We start from the raw sequence: 17,560 nt of genomic DNA, 5'->3' as shown, positions 1-17,560 counted from the left end.
ACATAGCTCGAAATCAAAATTATACACAACTTTGCTGAGAAGGAGTCGCATTTCGTGCCACGCCATGCTATAAGATCGTTAGCGCCCTGAATCGCAAGGCAGAATGCAATGGACTCACTTCTTCCCTAGACAGTCCCGTGGACCATACGAGAATGGATGGAATGCCGTCTTCTGATCGTTGACGAAGCGCTCGTCGTCAAGCCAGCGCTCCGGAATGAATTTCTGGGGGTCTTTGAAATTACTTGCGGAATTGTACACGGCCCAGTGAGGTGCTGAGACGGTGGTCTGTAGAAGTTTAGTTATAACGTACTCGTATTAGTGTGAAATCCTGCTTACACCTGGCGGCACAAACTGGCCACATATCGTACTTCCGTCACTAGGTGTCAAATGAGGCATACCGACAGGGACGGGAGGGTACCTCCTCAATGACTCCTTGAGACAAGCGTTGAGGTATGGAAGATGAGCAATTTTTTCCATGCTGATGGCGTCTGATGAGTCAAATGTACCCCTCACTTCATCAGCGAGCTTTTTCATCGACTCAGGGTGTTGAGTGAGCAGATACGTAAGTCCACTGAGTGTGGTCGCTGTGGTTTCAGTCCCAGCAATCATGAACAGCTCAGCGTTTGAATCCATATCACCTCTTGTCAAACCAGTTTTGCCCTTCTCTTCTTGCTGCAAGACCAGGTCCCATATGTCGGTACCCTCAGAATCCCGTCCTTTCTCCAATCTTTTCGTGACACGGGTGGCGGAATGGTTGAAGTGTGTCATCTGCTTGGCTTTTATGGTTTTGTGCAGCATTGCGGTGACTATGCGAGCCAGTGTATGGTAGGAATTGCGAATAACACTGAACTGCGTGTTGCTTTTGACGCCCCCGAAGATGGCCTGGACCCAGGGATCGTACGCCGCGTTGTCCAGCATATGCAGTGGTTCGCCAAACGTGAGGTCTCCCATAACATCAAAGGTTGTGAAGTTATACCAGCGGACCATGTCTAGCTTTGTGCCCTGTTCTGCGCCTTCTTTCAGAAGCCTTACGAGCTGATCAGCATAGCGGAGAAAGAGCGGCGCTTGTGCCGTAAGAGCTCGATCTGAGAATGCTGGCGAGAAGATCTTGCGCTTACGTGCGTGTTCCGCATTGTCTTCCGTGGTAACTAGACTTGGAACACCATTGACATTCGAATTATAACGATGAAGGTTCTTCGGTGGTGCGTGGCCGGCGCCCTCTCTCGCTCCGTAGCCATATATGTCACGCCAAGCTTGTGGACTTGTGAAGCTGAGCTCTGATTTTCCTTGGTTATTGAGGGATCTTTATTGGAATGATGGATACTTACCGTCCGGAGAGATACGGACCACATCGCCAAACTTTTCGTGAATTTCAGCAGTATATTGCTGGACTCTGCCGCTACCAACCGCCTTCAGATGTGGTATCCGCGTAAATGCCGAGAATTTGGGCCCGGGAAATTTGCGAAGTGGGTGGAAATAGACGCGGTATATACCTCTGACAACCCATCGAGCAAAGACCTGTTTCGAAGTTAGAAAATATCACATGGATGAGGAGATAACTGACCAGGAGAATAGCTACAGAGAGCACTTGAATGAGAGACAAATTGTCGAGCATGCTGATTATGCCAAAACCCGCTATTGTAAGTAGATAGTGAACAATGGAGAATCTTTGTCTCTGCCATCTGGCAGCCCCAGTGAGGTCTTAAGCATCTTCTGTCTTCAAGAGCTAAGACTTTTCGTCCGCATGGTCGGACGAATGTGGCAGACAGCTTGCATGCAGGTGGCATGAAGTCTTGACACTGAACCCACTTGACTTTTGCTGGGATATTGCCTATCCTGCCAGGCTGTGTACGCAACGACCATCTCGGCATATCGGTAGCGTGGCCTCCCGTCCAAGGTTGACGCACAAATACCGCACCAGAGAAGCACCAGTGGGACACCGAAGCCTTAGCAAACATACAAACCTATGCAGCAGCGCAACGTAACGATGGTAGTGCTCTAAGGCCAGCTATGATATTCAACCTGCTTACGCTCTCTTCAATAAAATTGAAGGAACAATTATCTTAATTCTATCCATTGCTGTATAAGTGAGGTTGTTGTGTTTGCCAAGCCTTCGCACTAAGTAGCAGAGGGCGCAGGTGCGATATCCGACTCTCCGCGCGCACCATTGTGGGGCGTACCACCGGGACCTTCATACTGCAATCAACACGATCAAGGATTCATACGGGCTTCTTCCGTGGTAATGCGAAAGTTCCAATTCGTCTGATCCTGTTATGCACACTTTCTGGTCCTGAAAGCGACGTATTAGGAACACTGGATTATGGCTGTTGGAGGCGTGCCGCGTCACGAATTGAGGCCAAGAAGTGTGCCGGCGTCAAATTCGTGTGCGGGATCCCGCTGGGTAATTAAGAGCCTGCTACGTGTAGATCTTTGATGACTATTGATTGTCGTCGTGAAGAAGGAAGGTGTTAGATGGGTGAGGTTGCGTCAACCTTGGCCGAGAAGTCGACAATACTCCAGGACATTTCGGTCTTCCAGCGAGGTGATATACCTAAGCAAACTAAGTGCTTGAATTCCTACAATTTGAGGGCGGATAAGATGTATGTGACCTGTTCTTTCTACAAGATACTGACACAGCACCTGGAAATGACAACTAGACTTGCGTCATCCCTCTGACTCGCTCATCCCAGAATGAGCATACTAGCATACTAGACGAGACAAGCAGCCAGCTCAGGACAGAGAACAATTTGATTGCGTTTACCAAAATGTCTCTTGAATGTTGAATGTTGAATGTTCTAGGAAGTGGTGAAGGTCAGCACGTGAGGTTCTGCAAGCGTCTTGGCAGCCGCAACCTTGGAACGAAGCCTGGAGCGCTTCGAGGTCACATGTGCGTGCTGAATGCAGAAAGTGCGATGGTGGTATTTAGATCAGATGAGCGCCAGCCTCCATCCTCAAGTGTTATCTGACTCCAGCTTTTGATTCTTGTCTATTCAACGCCCCGCGCACGATCTGGTGTATGGCGCAAGATGCGGGTCGACGGATAGGCGATATGACACTGCAGAAACGATGCTGCGCATATGCACGTCTCCAAGATGGGCTCGGAATTGCAGCCCGAACGCTGTGAGATAAGGCTACGTCTATACAGTAGCTACTTGTTCCACGACACTGCGCCGCGAGACTCGACATCGCAATCGCGTCTGACAAAAGAGTTTGGTACCAGGGTACGTCACTATTAACGACTGCCGCTTCGCCCGCCATTGCACACCGACAGCCCCACCATCGCTCCAGCGCAAAGATCCCTCACTCGCACCAGTCCCTCCACCACACGACAGTCGCCGCTTGCACGCCATCAAAATGCCGAAGCCACCGAATCTATATGCCTTCGAAGGCACCAGCCAGCTCGCCGCAAGTCTGCGCGCCTACGTGCTTGATGCGCAAAACAGCTCCATTGAGCGCCACAGCGTCTTCCGTGTCGCAGTCTCAGGCGGCTCTCTGCCAAAAGTCCTGGGCCAAGCGCTGCTACAAGAGAAGACAGGCGAGGGCAAGGTCCAGTTTGACAAGTGGGAGATTTACTACGCCGACGAGCGCGCCGTGCCTCTCGACCACGAAGACAGCAACCACCGTCTGGTGCAAGAAGAGATTCTGAACAAAATACCGGCTGGCATGGGAAAGCCCCATGTGTTCCCCATCGACGTCAAGTACCTGGACGATATACAGGAGCTGGCGGATCAGTACGAGCAGACCCTCGTGAGCCGCTTCGCAGCCAAGGACAGTGTGCGCATACCCATCTTCGACCTGATCCTCCTGGGATGCGGTCCCGACGGCCACACCTGCAGTCTGTTTCCGGGCTCTCCTCTTCTGAGGGAGACAGATGCTTGGATTCTGCCTATCTCCGATTCGCCAAAGCCTCCTCCAAAGCGCATCACACTTTCACTCCCTGTGGCATCGCATGGACTGAAGATTGGCTTCGTCGCCACCGGTGGGGGAAAGAAGGACGTCCTGAAGCAGATATTCGATACCGAGGAGGGACGGCAGCTGCCCTGTGGCTTGATCAACGAGGCCGCGCAAGAGCGCGTAAGCTGGTTCGTCGATTACCCCGCGGTTGAGGGTGTCTCATTCCCAGCCCGTCGTGGTAGCCTTTAAGCTTTGGACATCTTGCAGCGATACCTTGGTTTTTGTTCATCGAGATCTGCCTTTTTCTGCGGGTCCAATTTGCGGATGCCACTCTGTGAAGAGCACATGCGGCACAGGAGTTCTATGAGCATATGGCCACTCCCTCACATGCCAGTTACGATTAGATTACGATTTGCCAATGAAAGTATGCACATGAGTATCAATGCACTTTCTCCCTCGGCATAATTTGTGCCACGTGATGCGAGCCGGTAGCTATCGATAAGGGCTGACGCTAGTGTTTGGCATGTTTACTTCCGAAGTCCTCCTCGTTAATTGCATCTCCGTCCCAACCATGCCCATTCCCGGATTGAGTAAGTCGTACAAGCAGCGACTGCATGTCGACAGGGGCAACGGGGATGCTGCGGTCACACAGGTAGCCTTAAACCACAGTAAATTCACCGTCTAATAGTTGTTGACTCGTTCTAGTCGGCGGAAGCATCTAGCCATAGTGAAGAAGCAACAAACACATCCCAAGGGCCTGGTCTGCGGCCTCGACATACCCGCAATTCTTCCTATCAGAGTGATGTAGATGGTATCAGACGGCGGAGTTTTCTGCCCCAGCCCGGTCAGGCCAGGTATAGCTCCAACCAGGACGCCACAGCATCAAACATGGACAGCACCAATGCACAGCCACCAGTTGCGGGACGACTTCGACCAAGGTCAATGTATCAACCTGCAGGAATGCAAGCACCAAGTAAGACTGAGGAACAGACTGCTGCGCCACGATCCATACGCCCTCCGAGTGCATCAGCTAAGTCATCCGATCCTCAAGCGACAGAACTTGGCCGATCAAAATCGCTGCGCAAACCAGGGACGTCAACGCAATCTGCGCAGCCACCTCCAAGCAAAGGCCATACCCGGACCAAATCCAGCATCACATCTGGTCTTCGAAAAGAACTGAATGGTACCGAAAGCTCCATGACAAGACCTAGATCCATGCTTGTTGCTCCAGGGGGTCATTCGAAGTCAAACAGTATATCTACAGAGTCAGCTTCTACTGCCCCAAGAGCCTCACTCAGGCTTGCGGGATTGAGTCGCACAAGTGTCAAGACAAGATTTGAAAGCACAAGTGCTGGCGCCGCTACTCAACTACCTTCCAAACCCGATGAACCTGTAGCATCACATGTGCGACTACGAGCACCACCCAAGGAAGAGCCCACGAAAACTGCTAGACCTGCTTTTAGCACCCTACAACAGCATTTCACTCCCAGGAAAGTGGGTAAAGCACTAACGTCAACATTCCTGCATCCAGCTCCAACCCCCGGTGCCACATCTCTACCACCGGAAATCATCAGCCTGCAAGCGGAACTACTCCAGCTGCACCTCCTGCACGCATCATCCGCACAAGTGGTTCATCAATGGCACGCCAGCGCACGCAAAACCCTACGCAAGAAATTCGAGGAGGTCGCGGGGCTGCACCACGCCATGCTCGACTTTGAACGAGCCGGCCAGGAACAGAAGAATCTGCAAGCCCTGACTGAATGGTCTTCTTCGTCGGGTCTGATAGAGTACATCCAGATCCTCTCGGGTCCGCTGCATGAACTCCCCGCTCTGTTGGAGCCGGGTGGTCGCGCGGAACGGCTGATGGACGAGTTTAGGCGCTGGATTGCGCGCGTGGAGTATATATGGGCTGTGCGACAGAGAGGCGGCGATGCTGATGTGGACACTATCGAAGGGCTGGGGGAGGACTGGAAAGCAGAGAACGCGGCGATTGCGCGCAAGGTGACGGCTTTTGCAAGGGATCTTGAGCAGGTGAGGCAGCCGGCGGAGGGGTCGAGTATTGCTTGTCTTGTGGATACTTGCAGGGAGTTGCTTGCGGGGCTTGTGGAGGAGTTGCGTGTGGTGCTGGCGATTGAGGGGGGTGTGGTGGAGAGGGAGAGGGGGTGGGTTGAGGAGAGGTTGGGGGCGATTGCGAGGGGTACGGGCATGGGCTTGGGGGATGTGAAGGAAGAGATTCCTGCATGGCGGGCATGAATGGATGGTCAAGGTTCAAGCTATATATTCTCTCGCACAGCAAACTTAATATTTACACCCCTTCCTACTCCCCCTGCAAAGGCAGCCCATTGCCCCCCATCGTCACCGTCTTCGTAACAACATACTCCTCAATACCCAACAGACTACCCTCCCTCCCAAATCCAGACTCCTTAACCCCCCCAAACGGCGCCGCCGCATCCGAAATCAACCCCGTATTCACACCCACCATGCCTACCTCCAGCGCCTCCGCCACCCTATACACGCGCTGCACATCCCTGCTGAAAAAGTAGCCCGCGAGACCTACATCTGCCGCATTCGCCAATTTTACAACATCCGCCTCGGTGTCGAATTTAAACAGCCCTGCGACGGGACCAAAGGTTTCTTCGCTCGCGAGTTGCATGTCTGCGGTCATATCGCGGATGACCGTGGGCTGGTAGAAGTTCTTGCCCAGGTCTGGCAACGCCTGGCCGCCGATGAGCACTTTACCGCCCTGCTTGACGGCGTCCTGGACGTGTGCGTCGACCTTGGATACCGCGCGGTCATGGATGACAGGGCCGTGTGTGATGCCGTCCTCAAATCCGCCGCCGACCTTAAACGCCTTGACTTTTTCTGTGAACTTCTCCGCAAAGGCGTCGTAGATGCCGGACTGGACGTAAATCCTATTCGCGCACACGCACGTCTGGCCCGAGGAGCGGAACTTGGAAGTGATAGCACCCGCAACAGCGGTATCTAGATCAGCGTCGTCGAAGATGATGAAGGGCGCGTTGCCGCCGAGTTCGAAGGAGAGTTTCTTGAGCGTGGAGGAGGATTGCTTCATGAGGATTTTGCCGACGCCGGTGGAGCCGGTGAAGGACACTTTTCTTGACCGTCTTGCTGGAGGTGAGCACTTGGCCGACAGCGGGCGTGTTTTCGAGCGCGGTCACGAAGTTGACGACACCCTTGGGGATGCCGGCGCGGTGCGCGAGCTCAGCGAGTGCGGCGGCGGTGAAGGGCGTTTCGCCGGGAGACTTTGCGACGACTGTGCAGCCTGCGGCCAGCGCGGGTCCGATCTTCCTTGTGATCATGGCAGCGGGGAAGTTCCACGGGGTGATGAGCCCGACGACACCGACGGGTTCCTTGAGCGTGAAGACGCGGTTTCCCGGCACGGTCGCTGGGATTGTGGTGCCGTACATTCTTGGTGCTTCTTCAGCGAACCACTCGAAGAAGCTTGCTGCGTAGTTGACTTCGCCCTTTGCGTCGGCGAACGGCTTGCCGTTTTCCCATGTAATCAGCTTAGCCAGGTCGTCGGCATTGTCCATCATGAGCTGGTACCATTTCCGCAGCATGCGCGATCGCTCGCGGCCTGTGAGTTTGCGAAATGAAGGGAGTGCTGCGGCTGCGGCGGCGATGGCGGCTTCAGTGTCGGCGGCGTCCATCTCAGGCTGGGTGCCGATGAGGTTGCCCGTTGCGGGGTCTGTATATCTGCGTTAGAGACTGAAGCATCAAGCAATTGGAGTATAGCTACCGTGGACCTCGAAGGTCTTTCCTGACTTTGCGCCTATCCATTCTCCGTTGACATACGTCTTGCTCTTGAGGAGAGACTTGTCGTTGAGCTGCGCGTGGTGATTAGTGTTGTCCTCCTCAGAATCCAAATCGCGGCTTCATCGGAACGCGGCAGAACATACAGACGGCACGTTGTGACCCATATTTGCAGCGTATCCTCTGGAAATAATCAATGGTAATTTTCGTCTTTGAAAACTATTCCGGCAAGCTTGTTGTCGCGCAATAGATCGAGTGGCAGCAGCAAAAGAGCGCATTGCGACAGCCGGATCTTATGTATGAGAAGATAGCGTCAATGACTCTCCGAGGCGGCACTTATGGAGAAGACTAGGTGCCCGGAGACGTCAATTGCTTGTCAATCGTTCTTCTGGCGTATGTTCTAGCTCGGGAGATGGGCCTAGGTATGACGTGAGGTTGAAGCTATGGCCAATTGCTCATTGCGGGGTCGCAAGTGCGGGAGTAGCAGGAGCTTCAGGTCTCGAACAACGTAGCACTGCTTTTCCTGAAGTAATTGTCAATTATTTGGGATAACTATATGTTTTAAGACCTCAAATGCGCTTCGTCAGCAATTCTACAGCTTTTAGAAGCATGTTACGTAGGCGTGTATGGCGTATACAGCGTCAAGCGCGTCAAAGCAGCTTACAGATACGAGCATCAGACGCAAATACCACAAAATCGGGGCAATTTAGTGTGCAGGAAGTATGACTGAAGGTTGAGCTCATGCAAGGTCGCAAGGTCCAACAAAGTTTCTTGAGAAGAAGTATGAGACCTGAAAGATTGCACCATAGCATACTGATCTCGTGATAACTAGGCTACGATCAAGCTGCCAATTCAACATCGTCCAGGTTTTTCCTTATGAACTTGGTGGCCTCGTTTAGTCCCTGCTCGATGACTTCGGTACTGTTCACGAACCCAATCCTGACATAGCCCTTCCACTCCTCGCCAAAGCAGTCGCCTGGCGTGAACATTACGCCCATTTTGTCGAGTAGTTTCTTACAAAAGTCCCTAGAGTCGACTGGCTTGCCTTCTCTGTGAAATTTGATGAATGCTGTCGTACCTGCTACCGGCTTCACCCACTCGCACTCGTCTTCGTTCTTGACCACAAACTTCTCCAGCAGAGCCATGTTCGTCTTTGCAAGCTGGATGTTACGTGCAAGTAGGCCGTGGACCGTGCTCGAGCTGAGTGCAAAAGCCGCAACTTGCTCGTCCATGTACGATACCGAGATGGTGGTGTAGTGCCGTGCAGAGGCAATGGTTTCTATAACCTCTTGATTGCGCGAAGCTATCCAGCCTATGCGGATGCCAGCGAGCGAATATGCTTTGGACATGGAGCCGGTAACGATGACGTTCTTGTAACCCATGGAGAGCAGGGACGGAGGGAAATCCTTGTCCAACGGGCTGATGGAGTGGAATATAGGCCTGTAGACCTCGTCGCTGAGTATGAGAATGTTCTTCTCTGAAGCAACAGCGATAATCTCCTCTAGGAAAGACTTCTTGAGGATCGCACCAGTGGGATTGTTGGGGTTGTTTATGATGATGAGCTTGGTATTGGGCTTGATCAGTGCTTTCAGGTCGTCGATAGATGGCACCCAGCCGTTCTCGGGCTTTCCTTTCCACAAGTCGACCTCTGCCCCCATCTGCTTGGGCACCTCGTAGAGCGACTGGTAGGTCGGGTAGTGGCAGATGACATGATCGCCTTCGCCCACGAGCGCATAGGTGGTAAGGTAGTTTGCTTGAATTGCACCTGGGGTGGTCAAGATGTTGTCTGGGGAGAGCGGCGTTGTGACCTTGGCCGAGTAGAGTCGTGCAAGATTGTTGCGCAGTTCGTCACTTCCTCGGATGGCACCATATGTGAGGGGCTTGGACGTATTGAAAACCTCACGCGTCTTGTCTTCGGAAAGCTCGCGTAGCTGATCAATGGATATGGACGCGCAGCATGTCTCGGCTATATTGTACTTGCAATTGTTCTCATATGCATCCATCCACTGCGGCAGTCAGGTTTCAGTGGAGCAGCAGAAATGCGGGGAGGACCAGACTCACGGATTCGACTGCAAAATTGTTGATCTTGACCATGTTGGGCGGTTTGAGGCTGAGGCAGTTGTGAAGGGGAACGATGGTTCACAGTTCTCGCCATCCGGTCGTCCAGGATGGCAGGTCCATGTTATAGTAGTCTGTCCAATTGACAAAGGGCGCTGCGGAGCTGCACGGCGGAAGCTAGCTGGTAGAGCTGTCTGCTGTGCCTAGCTCGCGCATGCCACATGGGACCGTTGCAGATCGCATGCGATGCAACATGCTGACTGTATGCGCGCAATGTTTGCGTGCTCTACATGAGTGGTGTTCTGCTGTGGAACGACCAACTCAAGACGATGTGATGGTGGTGCCTGGCGCGCTGTGAGTTGTGCCTTGTGCCTTGTGCCTCGGTCTGAGGCAGCTTGGTGCTTGCGTCCCGTCTCCAAGACTCCAGCCCAGCCCCCACGAATCACGTCCATGGAGCCCCGATAGTAGCCCGCCTACCTGCCTGGCCACTCCCCACTGCATCACCACTCTCCTGCCTTCATTCGCCATCTGGGTGACCTCTCGCGCTGCTCGTCACTCCTTTGCCACGACTATATTCTGTGGAGATAAGCATAGAAAAGCTACGGTAGCGAACAAACAGACGCCACCACCACCAGGCGACAGAGCTCGCACTGCGGCGCGGCACACGATGCGCCAACAGACGTGGACGGCATCGCTCGTCGCTCTGCTGGGCCTGGCGGGGTCTTCTACAGCTTACAAGAGCTTCAGCAATTACTCCGTCGCCGAAACCCCCCAATCGCTCTTCTCCATATACGGCGACCGACCCGATGGATGCCCGCCATGTTTCAACTGCAACCTGGAGGACTTCAAGTGCCACCAGTTCGCCGAGTGCACCAAGGCGAGCGGCCGATGTAGCTGTCCTCCCGGGTTTGGAGGCGAAGACTGCTCAGAGCCGCTCTGTGGCGCATTGCCAGATGGAAAGGACCGCGCACCAAGAGGAGGCGAGAAGGAATGCCAGTGCAAAGACGGCTGGTCGGGCATCAACTGCAATGTCTGCGAGACGGACAACGCATGCAATGCTCTGATGCCGGATGGCCAGGGTGGCGTGTGCTACAAGGACGGCCAATTGGTCAAGGAGAACTTCCAAGTGTGCGACATCACCAACAGGAAGATTCTCGACCAGCTCAAGGACAAGAAGCCCCAGGCGACCTTCTCCTGCAACAAGGAGACGGCAGAGTGCAATTTCCAATGTGAGTAGCACCCGCCACTGTCTCACGTGCCCCAACTAACAAGCACAGTCTGGGTTGACCAGCGCGAATCCTTCTACTGCAGCCTTGATACCTGTACCGACTCGTGGACTGCCGAGTCCGATCGCAACATCACCAACTACAAATGCGACAACATAAAGTGTGCCTGCATCCCAGACCGGATGCTGTGCGGAGAAGATGGCTCCATAGACATCGGCGATTTCCTGAAGGAAGAAATCAAGGGACCTGCCGAATTCAAGGGCATCGCCGGTGGCAAAGAAAGCGGGAGTATCTTTTCTGAGCCCGCCATGAACGACCTGATTTCGAGCATCTTTGGCGACGAGAGCATCTTTTTGCAGTGCGACACTGGCGAATGTCTGTACCAGACAGAGGTTCCTGGCTACGAGAGACCCGTCAAGAAGATCAACACGCCCCTGATTGCAGGCGTCATTGCAAGCGTTGCCTTGTTCATTGTCGCTTTCATCCTGGTCGTCTGGTACCTTACCCATCGCGCCGAAAGGCAACGATACGGCGCTATCCATCTCTCTGATGACGAGGAGGACGAGAATGCCAAGCTCCTGGCTGATCACAAGCCCGCTGCCCTCATGTTCGAGAACGTCACATACAACCTGAATGGTAAGCAGATCTTGTCTGGTATCTCTGGCGCAGTTCACCCCGGCGAGCTCATGGCCATCATGGGAGCGTCTGGCGCTGGAAAGACCACGTTCCTGGACATTCTGGCACGGAAGAACAAGGTCGGTGTTACCAACGGCGACTTCTATCTCAATGGCGAGAAAGTTCGTACAGAAGAGTTCAAGAGCGTGATTGGGTTCGTTGACCAGGATGATACCCTGTTGCCAACTCTCACTGTACACGAGACCATCCTGGACTCTGCTCTCCTTCGTCTCCCCAAAGACATGAGCAAGGCATCGAAGGAACAAAGAGTCGAGGACGTTGAGCGCCAACTTGGTATCTACCACATCCGCAATCAGAAGATTGGGTCTGAAGAGACGGGACGTGGCATTTCTGGCGGAGAGAAGCGTCGTGTCGGCATCGCGTGTGAGTTGGTGACATCGCCCAGTATCTTGTTCTTGGACGAGCCCACCAGTGGTCTGGATGCTTTCAACGCCTTCAACGTTGTAGAATGCTTGGTTAACCTCGTCAAGAACTACAACAGAACAGTCGTCGTCACCATCCATCAGCCCCGCTCGAATATCGTAGCGCTCTTTGACCGACTGATTCTCCTGGCAAAGGGTAGGACAGTCTACTCTGGGCCTTTCGAGCACTGCCAGCCATACTTTGACAACATTGGCTACACATGCCCACCTGGATTCAACATTGCGGACTACTTAATTGATCTCACTATGCACGCAAGTGCATCAAGCCCGAGCATGGACGAGGACTCACTCTTCACCAGAGACGGACTCCACACCAGTGCAAGCAGTGCCATCGCCGTCAAGTCTATCCCAAGCATCAATACCTCCGAGATCGAGCGAGATGTCGCCGGCAGCCCCGGCACGTCCAGCACACGTCCCAGGAACAAGCGCAGGACATCAATCCGACAGCAGCAAGAGCGCGAGCTCTTCACGCGAAAGAGGAGCAGCGCCCCTGTAGATGGTACCATGTCCCCCAAGACGGACGACGAAGCACCCCTCGATCGTCGTGCCGGTATCAAAGCTCAGTGGTTGAAGCTCACGCGTCAAGGAGGCTCTGTACCGCCCCAGATCCTCGAAGACCCCGACGAGCTGCCACCCCCAGCCAACGGCGGCACCGGCACGAACCTCGACATCCTCATCACCGCCTACGCACAGTCCGAAGTCGCATCCAACATCCGCGAAGACATCGCCACCGCAGTCCAAAGCGCCAACGAAGCCAACGGCGCCAATGGCACGCACGAACTCAACGGCTTCATCGCCGCCGGCAAACTCAAAGGCTTCCAAAAAGTCAGGCCTCTTCGGCCAATTCCGCATCCTCTCCCGCCGCACATGGCGCAACCTCTACCGCAACCCCATGCTCATGCTCACGCACTACGCCATCGCAATCGTCCTCGCCGTCTTCCTCGGCTTCCTGTTTTACGGCCTAACCGACGACATCAAGGGCTTCCAGAACCGTCTTGGCCTGTTCTTATTCGTCCTCAGTCTGTTCGGATTTAGCAGTCTCACGATTCTGACTGTCTTTGCGCCCGAGCGCTTGCTCTTCACCCGCGAGCGCGCAAAGGGATACTACTCCCCGCCCGCATATTTCGCCGCTAAAGTCATCTTCGACATCATCCCGCTGCGCCTGTTGCCGCCCATGATCCTCGGCATCATCGTGTACCCGATGACGGGGCTGATCCCCGCGTGGCCCAACTTTTTGAAATTCGTCCTCTTCCTCGTGCTGTTCAATCTCGCGGCCGCGGCGATTTTCCTCTTCATTGGCATCGTGTTTCGCAACTCCGGGGTCGCGAATCTTATTGGCGTGTTGGTCATGTTGTTTAGCTTGCTGTTTTCCGGGTTCTTTTTGAACAAGGAGAGTATCCCTGGAGTCGCCAAGTGGCTGCAGTCGGTAAGTCTTGACTTCCCCTTATACCATACCATGTGTTACAGAAGTATGAGGTTTGCTAACGAAATGTGCTTAGTTGTCGATATTCCACTACGCGTTTGAGGGCTTGATTGTCAACGAGGTCAAGTATCTCAGCTTGATCGATCATAAATACGGACTTGATATCGAAGTCCCTGGGTCGGCTATTTTGAGCAGTTTCGGATTCAATGTCCAAGCGCTGTGGGGGGATTGCATAGGTCTGGCCGTCTATGGCGGCGCGTTCATTATCCTGGCGTACCTCGCTATGCACTTGCTGCTCGTGGAGAAGAGGTAGTTGCACCGTTGTTCAGTCACACGCATAGGAAGATGGGAATTGTAGATATGAAGGCGCATTTGCATTCACGGCGTATACCTGGGCCGCGGCTTTTCCTTGTTGCTAGATACACTCAGCATATCACATCATATCATATCACATCATGCATCCAATGCTCATGTACACAATCCAACTAGTCCTACTTTCGTACACCTTCTACAGCATGACCAGCCCAATGCCGCCCATGTGTTTGGCACTCGACTGGTTCCGCGCATCGATGCCGCCACCAATCGGCGCCGCGCGGTAGTTGTACAGGTAGTAGTGCAGCGAGCCGTCTCCCGCGCCGAACTTCTGGTCCTCAAGGAAGAGCGGGTTATCGAGCAGAGTGAGGGCATTGAAGACGTCGAAGCCAGCCTGAACAATCCTCGTCAGCAAAGTCACGCAGTATAAATCAGTACAGATGTAGGAGGAGCTCACCTTCTTCGACAAAATCAACGCATCCCTCATCAACGCATTCAGCCTGGTCTTGAGCTTCGCATCATCCTTCTCAAACGCGACTTCCGTCGCATAGTAGAACAGATACGCGGCCTTGACGACATTGTGCTTCTTGTTGCCCAGCACCGTGCTCTCCAAGTTGTAAAACGAGAAGAAGTCTGTAATCTTCTTGGTCTGCGGGTCCTCGACGACATAGCTCCACACGACCTGTTCTTGCGGCTTTTCCGTCGGCGCCATCCAGTGCTCGAATTCGTCCTTGTCGAAGACCTGCGCCATGTCCATGCGCTCGAGATAGCGCCTGAGCAGGTCGACTACCGCGTCGACGTCTTTTGCTTCCAGCTGGCGGAGGCCTGGGGTCGCGGTGACGTCTGGGAGTTTGTAGCGTATGACTTGTCGCTGTTTCGTGCTGCCGTGGGGAAGAGGCGAGAAGCCTACATCGTACAGCTTTTCCCAGTCGATGGCGCGGTGGAAGTAGCGACATGTTGAGACGGGTGTGGGCAGCAGGGAGCCGACGGTGTATACGGCCTGGAAGGTGCCTTCGACGTAGCAGCGGCGAGTGATTTCCTTGATGAGGACGGGAGTGAGGCGTTTGGCGCGCAGCTTCTTGTGCACGCAGAGGAAATTGACTTCGGAGCACTTGAGCGTCTTTTCGCGAAACGCGCAGGGAGATGGGGATGCCAGAGATGAAGGCAACCAGTTTGCCAGAGGCGGTTGCGCGCACACCGACGTGCCATTCCTTCTTCCAGCCCGGTGCTTTCAGTGCCCTATACATGTCAGCCCCAGGCTTGCGCGCGTCTATGGGAGGTGGCCGTACCAGTTCAGGAATGATGGCGAGTATCTGAACCTGAACGTCGCGTCCTTGTCCTCGACGTAGTGGTTTGTGAGCAGATCATACACCTCCTCCAACTGCTTCTCATCCTCCAAGTCCATGGTCACCCATTCGAAGCCAGGGTACATGGGGCTGGGGTTCTTGTCGACCTCTTCAATCTTGACTTCCTTGATTGGCCCGTCCTGTATTTTCTCCTTGTTCGCCATCTCGTCGAAGCTGGGCACCGGCTGTGTCTTCCAGAAGGCGTGGCTGGCCATGTCCTTGGTGTTCTTTCCGCCTGGCGCCAGCCCCGTCAGCATCTCGTTGATGTTGAGTTTGCGGATCATCTGCTCGAGGTCCTTGGGGCCCTTTGACTTTGCCAGCAGCTCTTGTTTCAGCGCAGGATTTGATTCGAGCAGCTCGTTCATCTGGTCCTTGCTGAGGTGTCCTCCTGCTGGCGATTCTGTCGACGTGATCTCGGGTGCCTTGCCCTTGCCCGTGAGCGCGTCCTTGATCCTGCGCTTCCGGCTCTTCTTCTCCCCGCTGCCCTCTACCGCTCCTGCCTCCTCTTCGCTCTCATCGGCCGACTCGGCTGCGACGTTTGGCTTGCTTGACTCGGCGACATCTTCGGCGGCGGCCTGGGCGGTCGCGTCGGGTTCGGACACTTTTGAGTTTTCCTGGGGCATGGTGTCGAGTGTGTGAGGGGACGTACGAGGCCGAGATGTGGTGCCGCTGTTGTTGTGGTCGTGCCGGAGCTTGAGTAAACAGGACACGACTTTGAGGTGGGGTGGAGGGGCAGTCGCGTCTCGCTTGCAGCTTCCATGTCCTTTCCGTTCAGCTCGTAAGGAAACACCATCTTTTCAGCTCGCGTGTTCAGCTCACATCTCAAAGTTAGAGTTTCACAATGTCACAGCTGGCAAAGATCACAGTGCATGTGTGGGCATGTCAATGGCGCCAATCGTACAGTCTCATTATCCGGTCTACCTCATCTTCCAGACCGTAATTTATGATGACCGTGCTCCAAGACGTGCCAGCAAACCAAATGGGTATCTTCCGTAAACTCCAAACTCCAAACACCATGCATCCAGAAAACCAGCCTCTTCGCAGAAGACCACGTCCCAAGCCAGTCCTGCGAGCCTAGACGGCCAGCACACCATGCTCACTACACAAACCAACCACCGTAGCCTAGCCATCACGACCTACCTTCTCTAGCCCTCGCCGTGACCTTCCGTCAGCTCTCCACCACTCGCCCCAATCCGCCCATCTACCGCTGCACCCTCTACCTACCTAACGCACCAAACACAACTCCAACAGCACATACAAACCCGATTCGATACCCACCATGCGCTAACCGCCCTCGAAAGGAGCCACTATGACCCGTGAGGATCGGGACTCTCAATCTTGCTGGCGCAAGAGACTAACGTCTCTCGCTGCGCGTCATGGCCACCAACCCTATCGCACCGCCCCTCTGCCTGACTTTCGCCAGGTGTCTAATGACACGGCCACTGAGCGGCCCGGGAAACACGTATGCAGGTATGATGAGGAGGACAGACGGACACCTGGAAACCAAGCCCCGAAGGACAAGGAGACGAGCGCCTCACGTGACTAGGTCACGGCTGCCTCACAGCCGCTGGTATCGAGATGCGAGAATGTAGGAGAAGCAGGAGCGCTCCCCGCCGGTGTATAGGGCTATGCCCCATTCACACCCAAGAAGGGACTGCTGCTCCTCCCATGCTGAAGTCGACGTGCCTGGATTGTTAGAGGACAACGAGGGTGAGCGGTAAATGGTAAGACTGGGGAAAGGGGGGAGAACTGGGGAAGGGTGGGGAGAGGATTCGAGAAGGGGGGTAGGAGGCCTAGCTTTGATGGGTGTTAGGTGGTGAAGATGGTGGCGGCCATCCAGATTAGTAGGTGACTGACGAGTTGTTTGGTCTTCAAAAAAGTGTAGACTGTGGCTTTCTAGTGCCTCGTACCATAGCTAGCACCGCCTGCGAACCATGGATGCGCCAGTTGCGCCTGGTGCTGCTGCCTCCAACCCGCGTCCTCGTGCCACTCGACAACGCGGCCAGCGAGACAGTAGTCCTCGAGCTCGCGGTACTTGTAGTCGCCAGGGGTCGCTGTGCGAGTGTCGCTGACGCTGTGACCGAACTTGTCGTCGAGCCTGGAGTTGAATGGAGCAAGGAAAAAGCCCATCTCGCGAAGGTCGAAGCCGTGGGTATCGGGCTTGAAGAGATCCATGGTTGGAATGTAGCCGACGAATTGATGGCGCATCTTGATGTTCAGCTTGGTAAAGCCCATGACTTTGCGAACGTCATGGGCGATACCAGCTTTCAAGTGGAGGCCAAGCGGCTCAACGCTTCTCCTGACTGCGTAGTGCAGGCCGTTGGCGAGGGGTGCCAACGTGGTCATGATGTGACCAGAAACGAAGAATTGCCTTGCTTGGGGGCCGTGTGGATCAATCAGGGACTATGGGGA

The 17,560-nt window shown here is 54.3% G+C and overlaps 9 protein-coding genes across 9 annotated transcripts; 4 read left to right on the top strand and 5 right to left on the bottom strand.

Moving 5' to 3' along the window:
- Positions 1 to 114: 114 nt before the first annotated feature.
- Positions 115 to 1,615, bottom strand: SNOG_00902 (hypothetical protein; the record flags this gene model as incomplete). The annotated part of the gene is made up of 4 exons (XM_001791517.1): positions 115 to 230; positions 399 to 1,148; positions 1,329 to 1,518; positions 1,565 to 1,615. The coding sequence occupies 4 exons, from the start codon at positions 1,613 to 1,615 to the stop codon at positions 115 to 117; spliced, it is 1,107 nt and encodes a 368-aa protein (XP_001791569.1).
- A 1,588-nt stretch (positions 1,616 to 3,203) lies between these two features.
- Positions 3,204 to 4,337, top strand: SNOG_00901 (hypothetical protein). Its single transcript, XM_001791516.1, has one exon. The coding sequence runs from the start codon at positions 3,355 to 3,357 to the stop codon at positions 4,141 to 4,143; it is 789 nt and encodes a 262-aa protein (XP_001791568.1). The 5' UTR covers positions 3,204 to 3,354; the 3' UTR covers positions 4,144 to 4,337.
- A 128-nt stretch (positions 4,338 to 4,465) lies between these two features.
- On the top strand, positions 4,466 to 6,147 carry SNOG_00900 (hypothetical protein; the record flags this gene model as incomplete). The annotated part of the gene is made up of 2 exons (XM_001791515.1): positions 4,466 to 4,484; positions 4,649 to 6,147. The coding sequence occupies 2 exons, from the start codon at positions 4,466 to 4,468 to the stop codon at positions 6,145 to 6,147; spliced, it is 1,518 nt and encodes a 505-aa protein (XP_001791567.1).
- Positions 6,148 to 6,152: 5 nt separating this feature from the next.
- On the bottom strand, positions 6,153 to 7,832 carry SNOG_00899 (hypothetical protein; the record flags this gene model as incomplete). Its single annotated transcript, XM_001791514.1, is given in 4 exon segments — positions 6,153 to 7,002; positions 7,022 to 7,600; positions 7,652 to 7,739; positions 7,812 to 7,832. 4 exon segments carry the CDS (start codon positions 7,830 to 7,832, stop codon positions 6,212 to 6,214), a joined length of 1,479 nt encoding a protein of 492 aa, XP_001791566.1. The 3' UTR covers positions 6,153 to 6,211.
- A 672-nt stretch (positions 7,833 to 8,504) lies between these two features.
- Positions 8,505 to 9,759, bottom strand: SNOG_00898 (hypothetical protein; the record flags this gene model as incomplete). Its single annotated transcript, XM_001791513.1, has 2 exons — positions 8,505 to 9,671; positions 9,727 to 9,759. The coding sequence occupies 2 exons, from the start codon at positions 9,757 to 9,759 to the stop codon at positions 8,505 to 8,507; spliced, it is 1,200 nt and encodes a 399-aa protein (XP_001791565.1).
- A 631-nt stretch (positions 9,760 to 10,390) lies between these two features.
- Positions 10,391 to 13,803, top strand: SNOG_00897 (hypothetical protein; the record flags this gene model as incomplete). The annotated part of the gene is made up of 4 exons (XM_001791512.1): positions 10,391 to 10,952; positions 11,001 to 12,869; positions 12,898 to 13,493; positions 13,567 to 13,803. 4 exons carry the CDS (start codon positions 10,391 to 10,393, stop codon positions 13,801 to 13,803), a joined length of 3,264 nt encoding a protein of 1,087 aa, XP_001791564.1.
- Positions 13,804 to 13,844: 41 nt separating this feature from the next.
- On the bottom strand, positions 13,845 to 15,771 carry SNOG_00896 (hypothetical protein; the record flags this gene model as incomplete). Its single annotated transcript, XM_001791511.1, has 4 exons — positions 13,845 to 14,196; positions 14,260 to 14,880; positions 14,915 to 15,041; positions 15,092 to 15,771. The coding sequence occupies 4 exons, from the start codon at positions 15,769 to 15,771 to the stop codon at positions 13,999 to 14,001; spliced, it is 1,626 nt and encodes a 541-aa protein (XP_001791563.1). The 3' UTR covers positions 13,845 to 13,998.
- Positions 15,772 to 16,524: 753 nt separating this feature from the next.
- Positions 16,525 to 16,694, top strand: SNOG_00895 (hypothetical protein; the record flags this gene model as incomplete). Its single annotated transcript, XM_001791510.1, has 2 exons — positions 16,525 to 16,610; positions 16,637 to 16,694. 2 exons carry the CDS (start codon positions 16,525 to 16,527, stop codon positions 16,692 to 16,694), a joined length of 144 nt encoding a protein of 47 aa, XP_001791562.1.
- Positions 16,695 to 16,706: 12 nt separating this feature from the next.
- SNOG_00894 (hypothetical protein) lies at positions 16,707 to 17,494 on the bottom strand (the record flags this gene model as incomplete). Its single annotated transcript, XM_001791509.1, has 2 exons — positions 16,707 to 16,819; positions 17,059 to 17,494. 2 exons carry the CDS (start codon positions 17,492 to 17,494, stop codon positions 16,707 to 16,709), a joined length of 549 nt encoding a protein of 182 aa, XP_001791561.1.
- Between the last annotated feature and the right edge of the window lie 66 nt (positions 17,495 to 17,560).

Source organism: Parastagonospora nodorum, assembly GCF_000146915.1.
Source record: "Parastagonospora nodorum SN15 chromosome Unknown scaffold_1, whole genome shotgun sequence".
Taxonomy (NCBI): domain Eukaryota; kingdom Fungi; phylum Ascomycota; class Dothideomycetes; order Pleosporales; family Phaeosphaeriaceae; genus Parastagonospora; species Parastagonospora nodorum.
This window is presented reverse-complemented; position numbering and strand designations above follow the sequence as displayed.

What these genes read in the sequence shown, in the direction of transcription:
- SNOG_00901 (XM_001791516.1), top strand. Translation starts at nt 3,355, where the DNA reads ATGCCGAAGCCACCGAATCTATATGCCTTCGAAGGCACCAGCCAGCTC.